This window comes from Podarcis gaigeae (assembly GCF_964106915.1).
Source record: "Podarcis gaigeae genome assembly, chromosome: 6".
NCBI lineage: Eukaryota > Metazoa > Chordata > Lepidosauria > Squamata > Lacertidae > Podarcis > Podarcis gaigeae.
The window spans coordinates 93844374-93867607 of record NC_139682.1 but is presented as its reverse complement, the minus strand read 5'-3'; the positions used below and the strand labels follow the sequence as shown (position 1 = coordinate 93867607).

The 23234-nt window shown below is 43.4% G+C and overlaps 1 protein-coding gene and 1 long non-coding RNA gene across 5 annotated transcripts; both read left to right on the top strand.

The window, feature by feature from the left end:
* The first annotated feature begins 3572 nt into the window (after positions 1–3572).
* LOC310846932 lies at positions 3573–5254 on the top strand. The gene is made up of 2 exons (XR_014565638.1): positions 3573–3655; positions 4501–5254. It is a non-coding gene; the product is annotated as an uncharacterized lncRNA (long non-coding RNA).
* A 306-nt stretch (positions 5255–5560) lies between these two features.
* FAM20B (FAM20B glycosaminoglycan xylosylkinase) lies at positions 5561–23234 on the top strand. Of its 4 annotated transcripts, XM_083743939.1 has the most exons (9): positions 5561–5848; positions 6184–6293; positions 11751–12263; positions 13142–13228; positions 14434–14543; positions 15494–15665; positions 17524–17715; positions 18582–18641; positions 20741–23234. In XM_083743939.1, the coding sequence occupies exons 3-9, from the start codon at positions 11887–11889 to the stop codon at positions 20970–20972; spliced, it is 1230 nt and encodes a 409-aa protein (XP_083600065.1). In that variant the 5' UTR covers positions 5561–5848; positions 6184–6293; positions 11751–11886; the 3' UTR covers positions 20973–23234. The 4 variants fall into 4 exon arrangements, with proteins under 4 accessions (XP_083600065.1, XP_083600064.1, XP_083600066.1 ...); XM_083743938.1 differs by lacking the exons at positions 5561–5848; positions 6184–6293 and adding an exon at positions 7547–7706; XM_083743940.1 differs by lacking the exons at positions 5561–5848; positions 6184–6293 and adding an exon at positions 7823–7900.

Below are 23234 nucleotides of genomic sequence, written 5' to 3'. Positions count from 1 at the left end.
ATCAGCAAGTCCTAGGCTCTGTGGTTTAACCCACAGTGCCACCCGCATCTGTCTATGGGCAGGAGTAAATGACCACAAAAAGCACGAAACACCAGAGTGATAGAAAATAAATGCTGACACACTGAATAATGGAGAGCTTCAAAAGCGTCAGGTGAGATGCTGCGTTAAAAGCATCACCTAATTAATGTAAATGAATATTAAGGGGAGCTCTGCAGGATCAAACCAATGCTGCCATCCCCTAAATTTCCTCTAAATTTTAGAATTCAGTCTGTTGTAAATAGCTGTTTGGTCAATAGCTAAAAGCGGGTTGGGGGGGCGTGCTCTAGCAATTATAGTTTTCCTTAAAATGTATTTCAAATTTAGCTGAAAACTGCACTTCCAGAGAGAGAGTGACCATGTTCCCTGTTCCATGACAGGATTGTGACATCACCATTGATCAATCCAATATCAGTCTTCAGTGATTCAATTGTTTTTGCTCTCCTTCTTGCTTTTAACTTCATAGCTCAGCTGTCACCTGGTAAACCCCAAAATCCTGTCAAGCCCTTAAGCTGAGCAAGCTGACATTTTTCATATGAGAGGAAGATGGGGGCTCTGTTTCTCTGACTTTTGTTGATCATCTGGACATAACCTGAGTTTCTCTTACCTTGCTTAGTGATTGTGACAGAATTTAGGAAGGTGCTTCATCTATCTCAATACGGTTTACACTGGCTGGCAGCAACACTCCCAGGTTCTGGGCAGGGGACATTCCTAGCCCTAGCTGGAGGTGCCAAGGACATTGTACGTGCAAAGCAAATGCTCCATCATGGTATCTTTCCCAAAACCCTGCCTGTCAGTGCAGAGATTATTGAAATAGATGGTCCGACTCACTATACAGTAATGCAGCTTCCTGTGCGGGTGGCGCTGTGGTCTAAACCACAGAGCCTAGGACTTGCCGATCAGAAGGTCGGTGGTTCGAATCCCTACAACGGGGTGAGCTCCTGTTGCTCGGTCCCTCCTCCTGCCAACCTAGCAGCTCGAAAGCAGGTCAAAGTGCAAGTAGATAAATAGGTACCACTCCGGCGGGAAGGTAAATGGCATTTCCGTGCGTTGCTCTTATTCGTTAAAGCAGTTTAGTCCTGCTGGCCACATGACCCAGAAGCTGTACGCCGGCTCCCTCGGCCAATAAAGCGAGATGAGCGCCACAACCCCAGAGTCGTCCGCCACTGGACCTAACGGTCAGGGGTCCCTTTACCTTTACCGTCACTTTCTAGGCCATAGAAATATTGCTTTAACTTTGAGAGCGAAGGGTCTGAGTGCAAGGAGAGGCAGGGGACAATGTGTAGACTGATGTTTTGGAGTCTCCCTTGTTGCAGACAGAAACCCTCTGAGGTGGAGGGCACCAAAGGAGATGGGAGGGACAGCATTGCAAGGAGTGAAGCTCCTTTCAAGTGTTAGCTTAATTTTGGTGATGAGAGGGCAACCCTCACCTTAGGACACATCTTGAGGTCCAAAAGAGGTTCTAGAGATGCTTGGGGTGGTGTTTGAATTTAGCCAGTGCTTTTCCAGGGTTCCCCCCCCTAAAATCTGCCCCAGAATCCTGGTTTGGAGACAGGCTGCAGTTGATGGTGGTAGTAAGACCATGCTCTTATCACGCAGACAGATGCCAACAACTACAACCGCTGCACATATTCCAGATTGTGCTGCCATAGAAAACACATTTTATGATTGTGGTATTTTTTTTTAAGGAATATTCCCTTAAAATAAAGGAACTGAGACAACCAGACAGACTAGAGCAGGGGTAGGCAACCTAAGGCCTGGGGGCTGGATCCGGCCCAATTGCCTTCTCACTCCAGCCCGCTGACGGTCAGGAATCAGTGTGTTTTTACATGAGTAGAATGTGTCCTTTTATTTAAAATGCATCTCTGGGTTATTTGTGGGGCATAGGAATTCGTTCATTTCCCCCAAAAAATATAGTCTGCCCCCCCCCCCCAAGGTCTGAGGGACGGTGGACCAGCCCACAGCTGAAAAAGGTTGCTGACTCCTGGACTAGAGAGAAACCTTCAGATTAAGGTATTCATTCAAGAACAAAAAGCAATGCTATGCAGTAATGCACACAAGGTTTGTCCTTTTTAAAGCTGGGAGTGGGCTTTTGGGTTGCAAAATTAAACTTCAGACTTGCTGCTGAGTCAGGCTGATGTTTATCTAGTTGCAGAGGTTTACTGGCCACTGTTGTAGGCATGGCGATAAGGCGAGGCTGCATGCAATTATGACAGTCTTGTGTCCTGTGTGATGTCACAAGCAGGATACGCCTTAAGTCTTGGCAAACAGAGAGACAGTTAGCAGCCAGACCAGAGTTTCATGCTGTCGAGTTGAATCACGGCGACAAGTGATGAAGAAGTTTATTTTAGGTCTATATTAACTTTTACCAGAGGACAAATGTCTTGGAAAGGTTTGTAGTCATCTTTTATGCTATGTTCTGCTGTTGTGGTTTTGTAACTGGATAGCTGTAGGAGCACAAAATGAAATATAAAAAGCAACACTTTTTTGCAGGGTTTGAAAGGAAGCTGCTTTGCTGTATCCACTTAATTGGGATAGAATAGTCAGGTGCAAAAGAGAAGAGGGCTCCTTCATCTTCGATAGTTGCGTAGAAAAGGAAATTTCAGCAGCAGCAGCAGCAGCTTTCAATCCCTCTGACGTCTTCTGCACAACTATTGAAGGTTCAGGAACCCTGCCCTCTTTTGCACCTGACTACCCTACTCGGGAGTAAGTTCTACTGAACCCTGTTGGATTTACTAAAGAACACCGAGAGGGAGAGAGGCGCAAGCAGAGACATGCCTTGGCAAAGCTCTGTTTTACCTGGAATGACAGCTGGAAGTCAAGAGTGACACTACAGAGCCATCTGCTGAGGGAAACTGATACTGCAACAATAGCTGAAAATGCAAGGCCAATGTTCTCTAGAACCCACCTCTTCCCTGGAAAAAAAGATTTTCATTCATGCGTTTAATTATTTGTTTGCTTGTTCGTTCATTTCTAGTGCTGAAGGGGAATGGCATACCCTTCACTGCCTGTGGTAAAGGTAAAGGGACCCCTGACCATTAGGTCCAGTCGTGGCCGACTCTGGGGTTGCGGCACTCATCTCGCTTTATTGGCCGAGGGAGCCGGCGTACAGCTTCCGGGTCCTGTGGCCAGCAGGACTAAGCCGCTTCTGGCGAACCAGAGCAGCGCACGAAAACGCCGTTTACCTTCCCGCCGGAGCAGTACCTATTTATCTACTTGCACTTTGACGTGCTTTCAAACTGCTAGGTTGGCAGGAGCAGGGACCGAGCAACGGGAGCCAGTGGCGTAGCGTGGGTTGTCAGCACCCGGGGCAAGGCAAGTAATTTGTGCCCCCTAACCCGTGGATTTGCACCCCCTAACCCTAACCCCCAGATGTTGCGTCCGGTGCGGCCGGCCCCCCCTGCACCCCCCACGCTACGCCACCGAAGGGAGCTCACGTCGTCGCAGGGATTCGAAGCGCTGACCTTCTGATCGGCAAGTCCTAGGCTCTGTGGTTTAACCCACAGCGCCACCCGCGTCCCTTTACTGCCTGTAGTACTTACACCTTTTCTTTCTTTTTTTGGTGCCCAGACACTGGTTCTTGTTTTGAAGCAAGCTTGTTTTTCTCTTGCTCTGGAAGGTAAGATCCAAACCAATGGATTCAAGTTACAAGAAAGGTGATTCTGCCTAAACATCAGGAAGAACTGTTAACAGTGGAACAACCTCCCCCAGAAGGCAGTGGGGTCTTCTTCATTGCAGGTGGTGGTGTTTTGTTTTTGTTTTGCCAGAGATTGGATGGCCATCTGTCATGGATGCTGTAGTTGAGATTCCTGCATTGCAGAGGGTTGGGATAGATGACCCTCAGGGTCCCTTCCAACTCTAACAGAACCCAAACAGTCTTACTATAAACTGGACTCTGGCAAGTTTGTTGGGGAAAAGTCCGTAATTGTTGTTGTCTGGGTCTTAATCTGTGCTCAGACCTACTGGGGCTTTGCATTGAAGACTGCTTTCAGTTTTGGGTTTTAGTCTCAGAGCATGTGTTCTTATTAATTCTTTGCATCTACAGTGGTACCTTGGGTAACATACACTTCAGGTTACATTCACTTCAGGTTACAGACTCCGCTAACCCAGAAATAGTGCTTCAGGTTAAGAACTTTGCTTCAGGATGAGAACAGAAATCATGCTCCGGTGGTGCAGCAGCAGCAGGAGGCCCCATTAGCTAAAGTGGTGCTTCAGGTTAAGAACAGTTTCAGGTTAAGAACGGACCTCCAGAACGAATTAAGTACTTAACCCGAGGTACCACTGTATATGCTGCCTTTCTGCCTAGGCACCAAAGGTGCTTTATAATTTTAAAGTAGTAAGGTGAATGAAATAATATGCTCTTCAGTGCTCTTCAGAGAATGAAAAAAAAAAAAGGTAAAGTACCCTGGATGATTAAGTCCAGTCAAAGGTGACTATGGGGTTGCGGCGCTCATCTTGTTTTAGGTCGAGGAAGCTGGCGTTTGTGCACAGACAGCTTTCCGGGTCATGTGGCCAGCAGGACTAAACCCCTTCTGGCACAACGGGACACTGTGACGGAAGCCAGAGTGCACGGAAACGCCATTTACCTTCCCGCCGCAGCAGAACCTATTTATCTGGCTTGCTTTCAAACTGCTAGGTTGGCAGGAGCTGGGACACACCAACGGGAGCTCACTCTGTTGCGGGGATTTGAACCGCTGACCTTCTGATTGTCAAGCCCAAGAGGCTCCGTGATTTAGACCACAGCGCCACCCACGTATGTATGGAGTTAATTTCATTCTAAAGTGAGCATCGTAAAGCCTCCAGGGTACACATGCAAATCAGAGGTTGGCTCGTTAGGGCAAGGTATTGGTGGTTACAAAACCACAACAAGAATACCTTCATCACGACCAGCAAAAATGTCAAAAACCTGTGAGCAAGCTTTCTGAGCTGTCCAGAATTCTTCAAACTAGATGATAATGAAACAAGTGGGGTCACGGGATAAGAAAGCTGGGAATGAAGTCTGCAGCTTATTAAAATGATCAAATGCAAGGGGAGTTGTGCACAGGAATAAGTTTAGACTCTGCAAAGCGCTAAACAAATTTCAGGTTGCGGCATAGATTGCTGAGTCGAAGGAACAGTAATGGCTACCCCCTCATTCAAAAAAATCTAACAGTTACAGAGTGTGACTTCGAAGACGACCAGACCCATAATGTTTCCTCTCGCTCTATTATTATAAATATATAAATTATTATTATTATTGCCTTAAAAGCTGCCCAGGATCAGTCCTTCCCTGCAATGTGCTGTTGTAGTGGGCTGCTGCATGAGGTCTAGTAGGCTGAGGCAGCAACTCAGATAAACTTGAATACAGTTGGAGTTATGAATGTGTGTGAGTTTGTGTTTATCACACAGGCCCAGCAAGACTGGTCTACTTTGCCTATGAACTGAGTGTGTGCCTTACAACACTCTCCTGGAGCCAACACACAGCAATTCTGCAGCAGGAATGTTGATGTAGAAAGGTGGTTGTTTTTTACCAAAAATTATATTAAAAGTTGGAAAACATCTAAAAATAGAAAATTGGAAAACCACTGTGCTATACTGTCCTGTAAACAGATAGTTGTGGGATTCTAGTCTAGTCTGTTTCTGTACCTGGTTCCCAGTTAAGTTTTAAGCAATCCGGAATTTTAAGTACTGTATTAACTTTTACTCACACTTGTAATTCTTTTTATTATTTCCTCATATAAAAATGGGATGAAAATAACAGAGACAGCAGTGCAAGCATGTACATGTCTACTCAGAAGTAAGCCTCGTTGAGTTCAATGATATTCACCCTCAGGTAGGTGTGTATAGAGGATAATATCAACTGCAAATTTATGAGTGCAGTGTATGCTGAAAATAAACTTGGCTTAACTAAATTAAGACAATTAAGGCAAGTAAATGACAGTTCTTTACAACAGTCTGTTTATGATCCCTAGATTTATGGCTTTGATTTTAACAGCATCCTCCCCGCCCCCTCTGTCTCCCATTGTGCAGTTAAACCTGTTTGCATATGGAATGTTAACTTTTAGCCCTTTCTCTTCCTAGTGTGTACTTTGTAGAGACACTTGTTCAGCCCCAGTTCACATTACTCACTATTTGTTTAAGTAGGTGTGTTGTATTCTTGCATTATAGCATTTCCTGAAGTTGATTAGAACTGCAGTTGCCTCTGGTTGGAGTCATTCAGATCCACCCTTTCACTGCTCTTTTAACCTCACTGAATGGGCGGACAGGGCAGATAAAAGGTAAGCGCTCCATGCGACAACAGGAGGCACCCAACTTGAATCCTGAGCTACGTATGGGTTTAGTGAGAACTAAATGCGGCTGTTTTCAATGGGGCATATTTCCCGGGAACTTGCAGTTTTCATAGGCCAACTATGCAGCTGCCCAGGGCGCAGACCTGAGGGGCACAGTACTGACTTTTGAGCGACACAGTTTATACAGATTCGTTTTGTTGTTTGATAAGATATAACATTTATATTTTGAATAATTTTATCTTTTTTGAAGTAATTAATGCATTAGAACTATTAGAACTTTTTTTGAAGTAATTAATGCATTAAAAAAGGTAAAGGGAACCCTAACCATTAGGTCCAGTCATGACCGACTCTAGGGTTGCGGCGTTCATCTTGCTTTAGTGGCCGAGGGAGCCGGCGTTTGTCCGCAGACAGCTTCCGGGTCATGTGGCCAGCATGACTAAGCCGCTTCTGGCGAACCAGAGCAGCGCACAGAAACACTGTTTACCTTCCTGCCAGAGCGGTCCCTATTTATCTACTTGCACATGACGTGCTTTCGAACTGCTAGGTTGGCATAGAACTATTTTAAAATGTATATGTGAATTGTGAATCACAATTCACAAGGTTGTTCCAAAAGATCTGTGTGCTGAAACGCTCCTCTTTTGTGTTTGTGAAAGATAATCAAAAGTTTGTTGCGTTACTTACTCTTGCAATCTAAAATAGATGTTTGTTGCGTTACTTTTGCAATCTAAAATAAATCCAGCAGTTTCAAGTTTGGTGCTTTTCATTTTTTTTCTACAAGACACCTGTTTTTGAAAATTGAAGTTGGCAATTTTGGGGGGAATGGTAATGAGGGACGTAGGTAGCCTTGATTAGGGCGCAAAATAGTCTGGCAGCGGTATTACTTATGAATACAGGCACTGCCAGAAGATGAGCTTGGGATAACTCCGTTGGTATTATTGCATGACTCCTAACCTCAGGGAGCCTTGTTCTTATCCGGGCAGGAGAGAGTTAAAGAGCAAGTCGGCGACATCCCCGCCCCCTTGCCAACGCACAAGTACGTGCAGACGGGAGGGGCGGGGGCAAAAAAAAGGAACGTCACATAGCGCAGCTTTCTATTGGTTGAACGGAAGCGACTCGTACGCTGACTCGTCCGCGTTAAACAGGCGACGCCGCGGCTTCTTTAAGAGACCTTACGAGCGCGCGATTGGTCTTGGTCCGGGAAGGGGCGTGGTCTCTCCCGGACGCTTCCATTGGCCGCCCCCTGCGCGCGGGGGCGGGGTGGAGGGAGGGCGAGCTGGGCGAGACCATGTTGTGCGTGCGTACGGGGGGGGGCGCCTCCGAAAAAGGGTCGTTGGCGGCGCCGGCAGCAGCAGCGCCGGCCGGCCCAGTGAGCGGGAATGGCGCGCGGGCGCCCGTGGGCGGGTGAGTAGGAGAGCGGGCGGCGGGAAGGGCGCGCGCAGCGGAGAGGAGCCGGGCCCGGCGCCCTCCCCCCCTCCTTCCTTCCCCTCAGCTCCCTTCGCGCCCTCCTTCCCTAGAGGGACCCATAGAGGGACCCATCCATGTGGCAGGAATGGGGGGGGGGGCGGCGGAAAGGGCTGGAAGGTCTCAAGCGCCTCGTAGGTAGAGGGGCTCAGCTCGCCCCCGCTGCCATAATTTTTTTTGGGGGGGAACCTTTGGGGGGAGCGTCGGGGGCTCCGCACTGGCTGGCTCCGCTTCTCCCCGCAGGGTGTGGAACGAAAAAAGGAGGGGGGAAACATGCCCCCTGAGCATGTGCCGAGCGCATGTCTCCTCAGAGCGCGCGCAGCAACGCTTGTGGGGCGGGGGGGGGGGTGAGAGAGAGTATATGGTTTTAAAGTGTGTCAACTGGAAAGCGTTTGCTTTTAGAAATAATTGGCCTGTGGGAGCCGGTTTTTTTTTTTCCTTCTCTTTTTTTTAAAAAAAGATTTTTATTAAAGTTTCAAAAATTATATAAAAACAAAACAATAATACAAACAGACAAAAAAAGTATAATTTCAATCCCTTTTTTTCTTATAACTTACTTCCCCGACTTCCTCATACCTCCCCTCTCTGTATTCCAATTTCTAATTTATTACCTCAGCAAATTCTTTCCCTTAATTTTCCTTTAATTTTTGGCCTTTCTTTTCTTTTTACTTATCCATTACAGCTGGAAATCACGTAATTTCTATTCAGAAACTGAGCAGAGAGGACTTAAAATACGCTTGCGCGCCAGAGAGGAAGATTTGTAGTTGTAAAACTAAACAACAGAAAAGTTAAAATTGAGTATCTCTCGATAAAATGTTAAAACGGTGAAAACTTAATAAACTGGAAACAGAAATTAAAGCGTCCACCTGCTCACAGAAATAATAATAATAATAATAATAATAATAATAATAATAATAACAACAACAACTTAAGGGATAATAACATAAATGTCACTTAAGCTTCTCAGCTGAGAAGGTCCTCTGGTTGCTGCCCACCTGCACCTGCTGAAGCAAATTTTAAATACATGGGCATAAGACATAGATGTGGGACATTTTTGAATGCTCAAAAACCAGTTTTGAAAACGCTGTTCTAATTGGCAGAAGCTTTTTGGCACCGATATTTCTGGGTCAAGTGTAATGAGGTGTGATGTCTGTACATTACCGGAAGCAGCCTATTGTTAATTCCCTTTTCTAATCCCACAGAGTTCCTGCCGGTCTAGAAGGGATGGCGTATATGTGCTAGGGAGCAAGATTAAATATTTTGGCATGAACTGCTGTAAAGCTGTGAGAATGGTACAGAGAAATTTTAGAAATCTTTGCACCATTGAAACAGGAACGACTAATTTTGTGCCCACATTATATTTTCCAATAGAAACATTTCTGTCTACATATTCTCCTAATTGCAGTTCCAGTCACACATCTGGCCTCCTTCAGTCGCTGTTTTATACAGGGTTATCAAGAAGTACATGTCACGTAGAGTTCAGGTGTACAGAAGCACTGAAGACTGACTGAAAAGCCTATCCATTTCCACACAGCGACATCTGTTTTTATTCAATTTTTATTCTTCCCTCTTGGATTTCAGTCTCATCAGATCCAGCATTCTTCCTTTTCCCCTGGCTTTAATGGCAGCATTTCCAGTGTGCCACCCCCCAAATGATTATGAGAGCATACAGTTTTGCTGTAATTTTAAAAGCAGCCTTTTTGTACTGAAAGTTTAGTGCAGATTGTTTGAAATCAATGTGGATTTCCCCTCCTCTCTAAATCTATACAAGCCTTGTTCTTTTTAGCAGTTATTAATATTAGATCCTTCAGTAACTTATCTGGAAATTAGATAGGTTTAGAAATAAGAGAGCAGTGCTAGGTAGCATCCCCATGCCCCCTTTTTGTATTGTACTCATTCATTCTTTTGGAAGAGTTACTTTTGTTCATGGTTGCTGAACCATGGGAGAGAGAATTTTATCTCTTCCTAAACTTAGGAGACTGGCCTATGCTGTTGCAGCCATTTCACCTGTATGGGAAGATGGCATATTTTGTATTATCATCCTGGTGAGTGGTAAAAGTCTGCACAGTTTGAATCTCTTTAATGTGTATGAGTTTAACTGAGAAGAACCTGCCCAAAACTGAATATGGTTTGATTTAAAAGAGGGGGGATTTTAGTTGAAAGATGCCACAGAACCAATTCATTATAAAATGTCCTTGGGAACCCTACAAAAAAAATGTGATGCTTGTACAGTGGTATTCAACTTGAAAAGGTCTAGCAATTTTCCTTTTCCTGTTTCAAACAAGAGATCCTTGTTTCCCATTCCTGTACCTCTTAGTTGTCCATTGCATCTTATTTTGCCCTCAGACATTGGTAGTTTAAATGTAATTACCTAACCTTATCAGTTGCCTGTGGTCTGAAGTGTAAGAAATAAGCAAGGAGTTTACAATCTGAATTTTGCCATTAGTTGCGGTGGGGAGGGAAGAGACTCTGAGGGAACGGTGAGTACAAATGTATGTAGTTTAGTTTACTATGAGTCAGTAGAGGTTGAAGACTTTGAAATAGAAAACTCTACTAATTGGGTGAATTAGGCTGGCAAAAGATGGCACAATCATATTTCTGCACAGCAGTTGACTGCCAGCCCTTGTCTGCAATGTCTACAAAGATGTTTTGTAGGAAAGCCGTGTAGCCTGTTCTTAGATCGACAAACTGTGCAATGTTTCTTCTCAAGGTTCATTTTGGAATGACTAATGTCACCACCTCCCTTGGTCTTTGGACACGTTGCATATAATTCCTGAAACTGCTGTGTTTGCTCATAGATGCACAAACATTTTTTTCATCTGACTGGCTTAGTTTTCAAATTAAGTGTTAATAAGAAGTAGGAGTACCCTTCAGTCTGTATAATGACAAGTGGAAGTGTATCTTTGCTTAGTAATAACATTCAGCTGAAAATATCTGTTCAGCTTTGTTCAAGCTTATGGGTGAGCTCTGGGACAGCACAGCTGCCTAGATCTTTATTCTTATTTCAATGCAGCAGCCCTTCAGAGCTTTCTCTCCAGCTTCCTGTGAACAGTGCTTTGTGTCCAGAACTTGGTTGAAAAATAGAGACAGTCCTGATATTCACACGATTTGCTCCAATGTTGAGCAAAACATATCCTGCCTAACATTCAAATTTCAATCTGAAAATTTAGGGGGAAAACAATTCTACTGTTCTCTAGTCGAGATTAAGTTGTCTTGCTTATTGTGTGGAAGAGCTCCATTAAACTATGAACAACTTTGTGGGTTGATGGTGGGAGTGTTTTAGTACCGCAAAAGTAAAATGCTTGATCAGTAGTTTAAAAGTTCTTTCTCTACAGCTCTCCTCCCAGAGGAGGAGCCTTTGGAGCCAAATAATCTCTCTTGCGTCCTCAAGTCTTTCCCTTTTGCTTTAGTGGCTAAAAGACATTCCCTTGTGTTGTTTGGGAAAGCCTTAATGTCCTAGGGATCTTTGACAGTGGGCAGGGTAGTATTTCCATAGTTCAGAAACATCCCACACCTTCTTAGTTGGGCAGAATGTCCTGGGAATCTAGGCAGATAAGATCATAGCTTGGATTGTTCAACCAAGTAAAATAGTAATCTTTCACCAGTCTTCCCTAAGTAAATTGGATATCTTGTTTTCCCTCATTTAGAATGCTACATTCTTTTCTATTTGCTCCATCCCAAAATGATGGGGAGATTAATTATCCTCACACTTTCACGTCACTGTTAGTAGTTTCTGAATTCTAAAAACCAACAGAAGAATTCATGTGTCATTCAGTTCTCCATGTTGCATAGCAAGTAGTGTTCTGACAAGTTGTTACCTGAAAATCTGAAGAAACCAACCTTTTAGTAGATGCTGGATTTAAAAACTGGCTGTTTCTGCTGATGTACACAGTGAAAAGTACTAGAAATCAGCAGCATATGTTCTGCAGGTATAGGAGATCATGCCTAAGGATGTGAAATTCAACTTTCTTTAATAACTCACAGGTGTACCAGAAGCTGCAATGGCAACATTTGGTCAACTGAAGCAAAGATGGTACTTGTGCACTGCCTCTCGACTTGCTTTGTGAGAGACTTCCTGTAGCCTTTGGAAGAACACATCAGGAGGGGACTGCATATCATCATGAAGTTGAAACAACGGGTGGTGCTTCTGGCAATCCTCCTTGTCATCTTTATTTTTGCCAAGGTTTTCCTCATAGACAACCTGGACACTTCAGCAGCTAACCGTGAGGACCAGCGCGCCTTTCACCGCATGATGGCGAGCCTGCGGGTGGAGCTGGACCCACGACTTGACCACACTCTGCAGTCTCCCTGGGAGATTGCAGCCCAGTGGGTGGTGCCGCGGGAAGTGTACCCAGAGGAGACGCCAGAACTGGGGGCAGTGATGCATGCTATGGCTACAAAAAAGATCATCAAAGCAGACGTAGGCTATAAGGGAACCCAGCTGAAGGCGTTGCTCATACTGGAAGGGGGGCAGAAAGTGGTCTTCAAACCCAAGAGGTAAAAAGGTCATACAGTGACTGGATGAAATATATTGAGTGTTCCCCTTGCCCCAACTCCATGACTTGCTTTGGAGTTTCCTAAATTGGGAGTACTGGTTATCATTCTCCAATGGATGGGTAAAGACAGATCAGGGATAGATGACTATTATTATTATTATTATTATTATTATTATTATTATTATTATTTAGTTATACCCCGCCCATCTGGCTGGGCTTCCCCAGCCACTCTGGGCGGCTTCCAAAAAATATATTAAAATACTGTAATACATCAAACATTAAAAGCTTCACTAAACAGGGCTGCCTTCAGATGTCTTCTAAAAGTCTGGTAGTTGTTGTTCTCTTTGACATCTGGTGGGAGGGCATTCCACAGGGAGGGCGCCACTACCGAGAAGGCCCTCTGCCTGGTTCCCTGTAACTTGGCTTCTCGCAGTGAGGGAACCGCCAGAAGGCCCTCGGTGCTGGAGCTTATCAAACTTTTCACCACATAGCACATGTATGGGAAAAGTGGGATTTGAGGTGACCATGCTAGTGTCACCTTTCCTTTTCCAGCCTCTGATTGGCTATGCCCAATATTGTTCCAGTGTTACAGAGCTAAGTAAGAAGAAGCTGCAAGGAAGTGCCTATCCTATTGCCTGTGAGAATCGGCTCTTATCTTCCTGGCCTGGAATGTGGACCATACAGCAAGTCCACTGTCAATCAGTAACAGCTCTAGTTAAAAGCTTCCTTGCATGTGTGGCCATGTGATCAGCTGCAAGGGAACATGTCTCAAGTAATGTGCCATCTTGATTCAGAAACTCAATCTGCTTGGATTTTGCTTCAGTAGCTTAAAGGGAAAATCTAGCATTATGACCCAAATTGTCTGCTTGCAATTTTTAGATATGCCAGAGACTATGTGGTAGAAGGAGAGCCGTATGCTGGGTATGACAGACACAACGCAGAGGTGGCAGCCTTTCACCTGGACAGGTATATAAATGTTGAATTAGAATTCACTCTTCTTGGAAATGGATAATAAACTTATAAACACCTTCTTTAAGCTCTGAACAGAAATTTTGTTTTTAATTGAAAAATTGTGAGGAAATAATGGTTTCCTGTTCTGTACCTAGTTTAGTTATATTGTCATATGAGTGCAACAGGCCGTCATGGTTTTCTTATGTAATTACATTTCTAATGTGAGGTTCAAGCTGTTTCTCTGAGTAGGGCCAAATTGCTGCAAATGGGACATGCCTGTGAAAAGTAAACATTGCTTCCAGGTGACTCAGGCATGGAAACTGAAGGTTGAGATGACTGGTGTAGGTATATTCAAGCAAGCAGGTGGTTTTTGTGTGTGTGTTCCTTTAAAGTAGACTGGTAACGTTTGTAGACTTGCTTGTAAAGCTGCACTGAAGCAGTAAAATTGCAGAGCATGTTCTGAGGGCACATGATGCAGCCAGTGGCGTAGCGTGGGGGATGCAGGGGGGACCGGCCGCACCGGGCGCAATATCTGGGGGTTAGGGTTAGGGGGCGCAAATCCATGGGTTAGGGGGCGCAAAATACTTGCCTTGCCCCGGGTGCTGACAACCCACGCTACGCCACTGGATGCAGCCATTTCTCTGAAGTGAAGCACACTCACTTATTGATCAGTGCCTGAATGGAATACCACTTGGGAACCTTAAATATGCCAGCTTGACTTCCGTTATGGATGAAGGATGGGATACAAATGTACTAAACAAACCTTTGTGGAGGAAAAGTATTTTTTTCTAAAGAAAGATCCCTCCCCCCCCCCAGTCCTTCTCACAAATGTCAAATGAATCCAAGCATTATTTACTTGAGGACTTTATTTAAAGCAGTATTTGGGGGCAGAACACTGTGTACAGCCGCTTCAGGCCTGGTCCCAACAGCTAAACAATTTGTTTTGAAGCTCAAACCATTTTTACAGCCTAAGAGCAAATCCACTATTGTTCTGCTCTAACCCTGCTTTTCGTACTGAGCACCACCCGCCTGTGAAGTGTGGATGGTGACCCTGCGTGTGCAATTTTGGAAGTTTCAATGCAGCTGAGACATTATCTTGAAATTGCCAGCCTCTTTCATAAAGTTTTTTAATTTGTGGAATTTTCTTCCTTAGATATTTGAGAGGCGACTGGATTGTTCCATATTGTCTCACTTAATTTTTACTTTTCTTCTCCAAACAGAATCTTAGGTTTCCGACGAGCCCCTCTAGTGGTTGGTAGGTTTGTGAATCTCCGCACAGAGATCAAACCTGTTGCCACAGAACAACTGCTAAGTACATTCTTGACATTAGGTAGGTGACAAAGTATATTTCGTTAAGACCTTTAAAATAAAATTGAAAAAAACCCCCAGCAAGGGGCTTGTGGAATTTAATTGCTGTTGCGAAAGCAGGCCTAATGTTCTGCAAGCTCCTTAGGCTCAGTCAGATACAGTATTCCTGATTTCTTGTGCTTAGGAGATTGTGAGTGTGTAGTGGGTTTCCTTCCCCTCATATATACAAATTCTTCCCCTTCCAGTTTGCATTGATATTAATACTATGATAATGTATTAAAGTTACCTCTGGTTGTAAATTCTGGTTTTACACCAACACTATGATTACTATGAACATGGGTAGAATCTAATACTTGGTGCTAAAAAGAGAACTCCTGGTGTCCTAACCACAGGGGATTGGAAACAGCTTTTTCTGGACTTAAGTCACAGATGGTTCAGTGTGAAGGATTCTTATCTGAGAGAATATTCTGTTGAGGAGCAGTCTTTGCCATTGCACTTCTTTCTCTGTTAATTGGGTTAGTAGTGTTCAATGGTAATGTCAACAGATAATTTAGAAGCAGCAATTCATTCTTTAAAAAACCCCTCATTTTAAAAGCAATGAAACTGCTATAACAAGTATCAGGAGGGGCGTCGCACAATTTGAGGTCCCTGGCTTTGTTTATGGAAATATGTCAGAAAAATAACATTAATTTACATACTACAAAGAAAGTACCTGCTTTTTCATTCAGCTGGGCCTTTAGTTAATCATGAGTGGAAAGATGGCTTGCTGTTTGCCTGAATACTTTTTTCAGCACATTGGGGTGAGGGAGGAGAGAGAAGCAAGAGTTTTCTCTTGAGCAAATGAAATGGGTTAATTTTAAAACTTAAGAGATTTAGGTATTTCCTAGAAAGCTTCTGAAACATCTATAAACATTTTAATATTATTATATCAACTTGACAAGAGATGGGTTTTTGCTTCTGCTTTCTTCTAAGGAAATAATACTTGCTTCTATGGAAAGTGCTACTATTGCCGGGAAACAGAGCCAGCCTGTGCTGAAGGGGACACCATGGAGGGGTCGGTCACGCTCTGGCTGCCAGACGTTTGGCCACTTCAGAAGCATCGACACCCATGGGGCAGAACGTACAGGGAAGGCAAGCTGGCCAGGTATAGAGCAAAACACTGTTTTTTTCTTTGCCATGTCTCTTGGTCACTCCAGGGAATGGGCAATATTTGTAGATGGAAACGAGGGTATTGGCCAGTTTTCCTGAAAAACTGTTGCAGCTGAGGCTCTCAAGAATGGTATATTTTGTATATGGATTATATTGTTATAGCCCCTAAAGTTACCTGGTGGAGAAAGGATTCTGAGAGTGTTGTGCAATGGACGAAGGGTGCTGGAAGTACAGGTGTGAAGGATTTTAAGAGATGATGGGAAGAAACAATCCATTTTGTTCTCTTTGTTTTCCTTCCCAAAGAATAAGTAGAGTTTAAGTTCTTATAACTTAAATTAAGTGGGTAGCAGTTGTCTTTTAGTGTATTTTTCATCTCTGTTGGAAGCCGCCCAGAGTGGCTGGGGAAACCCAGCCAGATGGGCGGGGTACAAATAATAAATTATTATTATTATTATTATTATTGTCTGTGTATACAGTGGTACCTCGCAAGACGAATGCCTCGCAAGACGAAAAACGCGCAAGACGAAAGAGTTTTCCGGTTTTTGAGTCGTTCCGCAAGACGAATTTCCCTATGGGCTTGCTTCGCAAGACGAAACATCTTGCGAGTTCTTGCGAGTTTGTTTCCTTTTTCTTAAAGCCGCTAACAGCCGTGCTTCACAAGACGAAAAAACCGCAAGACGAAGAGACTCGCGAAATGGATTAATTTCATCTTGCGAGGCACCACTGTATGTGCATAGTGTACAATCTAATATTTTGAGACCTGTTTCGTTTGCAACAGTTAGGCTCATTTCTGCATGTGAAGTGAACTGTGTTTACAAGAGCACATTTTGTTGTTCCCTACTAGGCAAAGACAAATCAGCCTTGCCACGTTTGTACATTTTCATATATAATTCTGTTCCATCCCATTTCAGCATTAATCTGTGGTAATTCTTAATTTGCATTTGAATATGTGTTTCTTAATGTATTTTCTCTCAAAATATTGCATTTCTAAACCTATTTTTACCAAAATACAGTTTAAATATGTTGAGAAATTCAGGAAGTGTGAAAGATGGTGGTTATCCAACTTCCACTTTAGCCTGAAATATGTAAATCAGGTTAGTGTGCATCAGAATTTGCAAAGCTTGAATTTGTCAAGCATCCCTATTCCACATCCCTTTCTCAGACTTCTCTTTTGACTATGATTGGTTTTGTTCATCTTTAGTGATTACATCAGTACTTTAATTTGGATTCCTGATACTCTTGTTTCCATTAAAAATAAATAAATCCACTTATACCTGCCCCTCGTGCTTGAATTATGGCTGAAAACCATATCAACAGCATCTGCTGTTCACTGTAACGTTACAGATTTCAAGTTCCCCTTTGTGATGTTCTCTCACTTTAATGTTATCTCTGTAATGTAATGTTCTCTCACTTTCCTTACTGTTTTTCCTCAAATATTACTGCACCTTGCAGAAACAACCAAATATTGGTATGCACTAAGCCTTGGGCAAAATAAGGCAATTTGTCCTCTTTTTGTGAATTTGCCTTGAATTATTAAATGAGAACAGAATTGTCAGAGAGGAAGGTGGATGGAATTAAGAGCCTAGGTTAAAAGAGGAGATATAGTAAGAACCTGTGAGGAAAAGGCAAGCTGGTAATTAAAGGCAATTTTCTCACACGCCATAGTGGGAGAATATTGGCTTGAAAGCTAACTGGACATTCACCAGGTAGGCACTGAGCCAGTTTGACTAGCTTGGCAGTTATATCAGTCTGGACCCTATTTTTCAGATTATGGAAGTTTCTCTTTAATGCCTCTGACAATGCATGGTTATATTTTAAATGAATCATAAAGCTTTCTCCATGTCTGATTGCAGGTGGGAATATGATGAGAGCTACTGTGATGCTGTAAAGAAGACCTCACCCTACGACTCAGGCCCGCGGCTCCTCGATATCATAGATACAGCCATCTTTGATTATTTGATTGGGAATGCTGATCGACACCATTATGAAAGCTTTCAGGATGACGAAGGGGCCAGTATGCTAATTCTACTTGACAATGCCAAAAGGTGGGAAATGTGTCAACATCTGTGAAATTTCTCCAAGCTAAATGACAGCCCTGAGGTTAGGAAAGATTTGCATAAATTACCATTGTACTGTGGGCTCTCCCTAATGCAGCTTTGTCCAGCCTAGTTCCCTCCAGAGGTTTGGGGCCACATCTCTCACTTTCCCTGACCATTAGCTATGCTGGCTGAGGCTGTTGGGAGTCCAAAATGTATGGAGGGCAACAGGTTGGGCAAGGCTACTGTCAGGGAACTGCCATCAGAGCCAGAGGCGGAGGCAAGGCTCCCAAGCGATGCTGGAGAAGGGCCCAGCAGGGAGAGAGGCAGCTCATCGGCTGGGGAAGGAAATCAGCGTAACACCAGGGATAAAGGGGGGCAGATGGGGGAATCGGCAAAGGGGCTCCAGGACTCCTCGCCGGAGACCAGCGGGGAGAGCATGGGTCCTCCGCTGCCCACACCCACCCTGCGCAGAAGACCTCCGCGCAGGGAGAGTAGGCGGAGACTTGGCGTCAAAGAACTTCTTTGCTGGAAGAGGTTCAAGAAACGCCCACTGACGGATTCTGCCAGCGACTGAAACAGCCACAAAGTGAAGGGCTGTCCAGACAGAAAAGGTTTAACCAGGCAACCTAGCCAGGAGTGGCGGCAACTTACGCACGAGCAACCCCTATAACCATTACAGCTACCCTCATGCTTTTAAGGTAGGGAACCAAAAGTGAAATTTTGTAAGCCTGCTATTGCTAATGCATCTGATTCCCTTTAAGTTTGTGGGTTAATTGAAATGTTAGGGACTGCTGAAGTCCTTAACTCTGTGGTGTAGAGTAGGGTAGAATTTTCCAGCAACTTCACTGAATTTGTATCCATTTGTTTTTCAGCTTTGGGAACCCTGCCTTGGATGAGAGAAGCATTTTAGCACCTCTTTATCAATGCTGCATGTAAGTAAAGGACAAATAGGTTATTGATCTTTTATACTGTATGCACCTTGAAATCCCCGCCCCAAACATCCTGGGAGTGTGCAAGTCTGGCAATCCAGTGCTGCTTCAGTGCATTAAGAGAATGGTTAGGATAATGAATAAAAATGCACATGCTTTGCAGACTCTTACTACAGTGTCTTGATGATCTGCAACTTTTGTTTGAGACTGAGATGCTGGCTGCACATTAAACTTGTCACATCAAAAGAAGCTATTCCTCTGAACCCCTAGGATCAACGAGCTGCTAACGGAGAGATAAGACAGGATGGAGCAGCTCTATGATCTCCCTCCAGCTTTTTCTTCCTGTCACTGAGGGAGTCTTCAGAATTGTTTGCAGTCAGAGCCTGGCTTACATGTAGCTGTTTTTCATGTGACAAGAGTCACATGTTGTCAAGCTCTGTGATTCCATCTGAGCCATCCACATTACACGTAACTTAAGCTTTTGATGAGAGAAGTGAAGAAGTAACTGCAGGGAGGAAAGAGAGGCAAGAAGTGCAGTAATTAGTAGACTGAGTGAACTCAAAGCTTAGGAACTTTAAACAGGCGTGTCTGAGGTTTTTTGGCCGTGGGGGAAATCAATTTCTGAGAAGTGCTTTAGTATGCAGTATCATTATCATTATTTTATTTGTATTCTGCCTTTCCAGAGTTAAAACTATAGACTGCTCACAACATAAAAAGATTTACATAATTAGAAGCCAAAGTAGTAGTAATAAGCAATAAATAAAATGCGCCCAAAAAGTACACAACCAAGTTGAACAATTTTCACATAAATATTAAGGTGTAAAAAGAAAGATACAGAAAAATTGTATTCACAATACAGTGGTACCTTGCAAGACGAAAAACGCACAAGACGAAAGAGTTTTCCGTTTTTTGAGTCGTTCAACAAGACGAATTTCCCTATGGGCTTGCTTCGCAAGACAAAATGTCTTGCAAGTTTGTTTCCTTTTTCTTAAAGCCGCTAAGCCGTTAATAGCCGCTAAGCCATTAAAAGCTGCTAATATCCGCTAAGCCGCTAATAGCCGTGCTTCGCAAGACGAAAAAACTGCAAGACGAAGAGACTCGCGGAACGGATTAATTTCGTCTTGCGAGGCACCACTGTAGCAACAAAGCCCTCTAAACAATACCTTAACCCAAGAGTGCACACATGCGTCCTAGCTTGCTTTTATTTTTATTTTTATTTTATTTTTTACATAGCCTCCAGTCTGAGCCGCAGCAGGAGAGGCTTGCAGTACAGTTTTAACTTACCACCTCCTTCATGCCCTACACCACTCCTTACTAAATGTCCACATTATGCAATTATGAAATTCAGAATAAAGCTTTCAAATTGAACAACTTTATATAAAATAAATATTTATGTAGATTATTTGCACAACTCATTTTCTGAGTAGGTCTTCTGTATTTACAGTGGTGCCTCGCTAGACGAAAAGAATTCGTTCCGCGATTCTCTTCGTCTAGCGGTTTTTTCGTCTTGCGAAGCAAGCCCATTGACAGCTTAGCGGATTAGCGCTACAGCTGTCAAGCGGCTTCCAGGGATCAGCTGTTAAGCGGCTTATCAGCGGAACAGCTGATAAGCGGCTTAGCGGCTTAAGAAAAGGGCGAAAAAAGCCGCGGGGGGATGCAAGATTTTTTTCGTCTTGCGAAGCAACCCCATAGGGAAATTCGTTTTACGAAGCGCCTCCAAAACGGAAAACCCTTTCGTCTAGCGGGTTTTCCGTCTTGCGAGGCGTTCGTCTTGCGGGGCACCACTGTATTGCATTGGTATTTTGCCTTTTCTCCAAGGAGGATTTTATCATCTTGTTCCTGTGAGGTTAGGCGGAAAAATAGTGACTGGCCCTGTAAGCTTCATGGCTGAACCCAAATTTTCCCATTCCTACCGCCCCCGCCCTCCCACTACACACTACTTTGTTCGGAGTGCTTTGTGCAAAATATGAACTATGCTTATAGTTCTGTGTTATCATCTTGTGTTATACGCGTGTAGACAGGCCCAAGTAGACTGTGTCCCTCTTCCTGAAGTCTGCAATCAAAACTTAGGTTTGCCATACATTCTCTCATTTCTTTTGCAGTATTCGAGTCTCCACATGGAACAGACTGAACTACCTGAAGAATGGGGTGCTGAAGTCTGCCTTAAAAACTGCCATGTCTCATGATCCTATCTCACCAGTTCTGTCTTCCCCTCATATGGATGCCCTGGACCAGCGACTCCTGAATATCTTGGCTACAGTAAAGCAATGTACAGACCAGTTTGGACCAGACATTGTACTGGTAGAAGATAGGATGACACTTTCCCATTTGTAGCTTCAACAGGTGTTGGAGCAGATTCTCTCTCTCTATTTTTAAGAAAACAATACGAAAACAGCACAATTGGTTTTGCATGGCTGTGGGCAGGGATGGGCTGGAACTGAAATCCCAGACTTCCTGAATTGAAGGAGAAAGCAGCGGCATGATGGTTTTGCTGAAGACAAGGAACTTGCCTTCAGGTAGCCCCACATCATGTTTTGGATGTCCATTGCTGGCAGTGGATGTTACACTGAGAGCACTCCTAGATTTCTTAAATAAGAAATTGGAAGTAGGCATTAAGACAGACTGATTCCAGAGAAGAGCCACAGTCCCCTCATCTAAACCAAATATGGTTTCAAGATTATAGCCCAATTCATAGTTGTAAAGAATGGGTTGCCTGTGCTTCCTTGCTGGCTAACTAAAAAGAGAGATGAAGACAGGATCAGTTGTTGAAGGGATCCCTTATTGCTTCTCCTGAGGCCTCATGCATCTCATGCATTTTTGGCTGGAATTTTCTCAAGAGCTCCAGGAAGGATTGTGTTATTGTTAGCAGCATTAAGCAAAATCCTTTAATTCCAAAATGCTAAGAAGAGAGACTATTTTAGATTGCTAATTTAAATCTATCCACAAGGCTGAAAGGATTCAGGACTGCACGATGCTGCAAAGACTCAACCAGCCATGAAGATCAAAGATTATTGTGCAAACCATTGTTTTGTTACCACACAAGGATTCTTGCCAGTATTCTACTGATACGGAATAAGCCTTGTGGTTTTTTAAAGGAGCAGATACAATTGAACCAAATAATTATTCTAAAAAGTAGGAATGATTGAGATTCATTGTGTTCTCTCTGTATTGACACCCCTTCATGAGACGAGACCAATGTGGTTTGTTGCTAAAGTTTGCAGTTAATTTAAAAGATGGATACCACCAGAGACTGAGCAATGGAATATTTTCTGACTGGTGTGTCACTGCTTTTGTAAGTGGTTGCAGGTTCTGTGCCAGACGGTATACCTAACAGTATCCTGTCATTTTTCATGGCTGAACTTAAAAGCATTTCCAGTAGGCCTTTTCCAAGTGGCAGAAAGCTGCTTCTTCTGAACTATCTACTGGCTTTTTGACTATTAGCCTGGAATTGTACAGTGCTTCAGGAAATTTTAGGTGACTTTTTGAATGATAAGCCCAATTTTTCTGGAAATGATACGCATCCACCATAATTTGTAGAAGTTTATCCCATGTGTCAGCTTTGACATGTAGCATTCTTATGCATTATTCAGCAGACTTTATCAGAGACTTTATCAGATTAAAGTTCCTGGATTGGATGCCTTGGAAGCCATGTGAAACTAATTTAAAGGCGAGGTCTGACTTTTTCAGTTAGCCTTAGGGGTTTTTTGGGCAAACTTCCTGCTTCCAGAGTAACAAATGGCAGGGGGATGCATTTTTTTCTTCTAAAGTATTTTAAATCTTTTGTTAGTCCGCGTCAGTAACTGTCTGAAGGCAGTTGCCTAAACTGCAACCTGGCCTAAAAAGCAGTGGCAATCCCTATCTGTTGCAAGCTATCTACTTCAACAAAGAAAACATTGACAAATACAATAGTTTCTGTCAAGCTGGCTCAGCTAATCATCTTGAGTTTCTACAGGTGATGTCGATTTCTACCATGAGGGTCAAAAATCTTTTTGAAACATGGCATGAAGGTGTGATCAGGTCAGGTACTAAGGTTAAATTCCCTGGACACTTCCAACATCAGCTGTTGCAATTATGTTGTGTGCAGGGGAAAAAATGGAGTAGTACAATTAGTGTAGTACATCCTCTTGCAGCTTGGGTGTCTCCGTATTTATCTTTACACAAGCAGCAGCATACCAGTATGAAATTAAACAACTTTTCAAGCTGATGAAGACTCATTTCTGTGCAACCAGCAACAGAGACAGAATTAGCTTTGAAGCACCACAATATCTGAAGGAAGTACTACAGTCCTCTATCTTTGCCTGATTTGGCAAGTGGTGTAGAAGAAACCACACATTTGTATTTTGGAATCTGATGAATTGGAAATGTCACTTAAGAGATTAAAAAAAGAAACTAATTTATTAAGAAGTTAACTTATTTATGTAGCAGCTGGAGCAGAGTGCACACACCTCTTGGACCTGCCAGAAGGTTGCCTTTGGGAGTGGCTGCAAATGGAAACTATTGGAAGAAAAGAACTCAATATAATCTTGATTCTGTTATGTGTTTTCCCAGGTTCAGACTGCATAAATAAGTATTATGTGAATAAATTTTTTAATAAAA

Coding starts and splice junctions, on each gene's coding strand:
- FAM20B (XM_083743939.1), top strand. CDS start 11,887: ATGAAGTTGAAACAACGGGTGGTGCTTCTGGCAATCCTCCTTGTCATC. Junction 12,264..13,141: donor GTGGTCTTCAAACCCAAGAG/GTAAAAAGGTCA, acceptor TGCAATTTTTAG/ATATGCCAGAGACTATGTGG. Junction 14,544..15,493: donor AAGTACATTCTTGACATTAG/GTAGGTGACAAA, acceptor CTTTCTTCTAAG/GAAATAATACTTGCTTCTAT.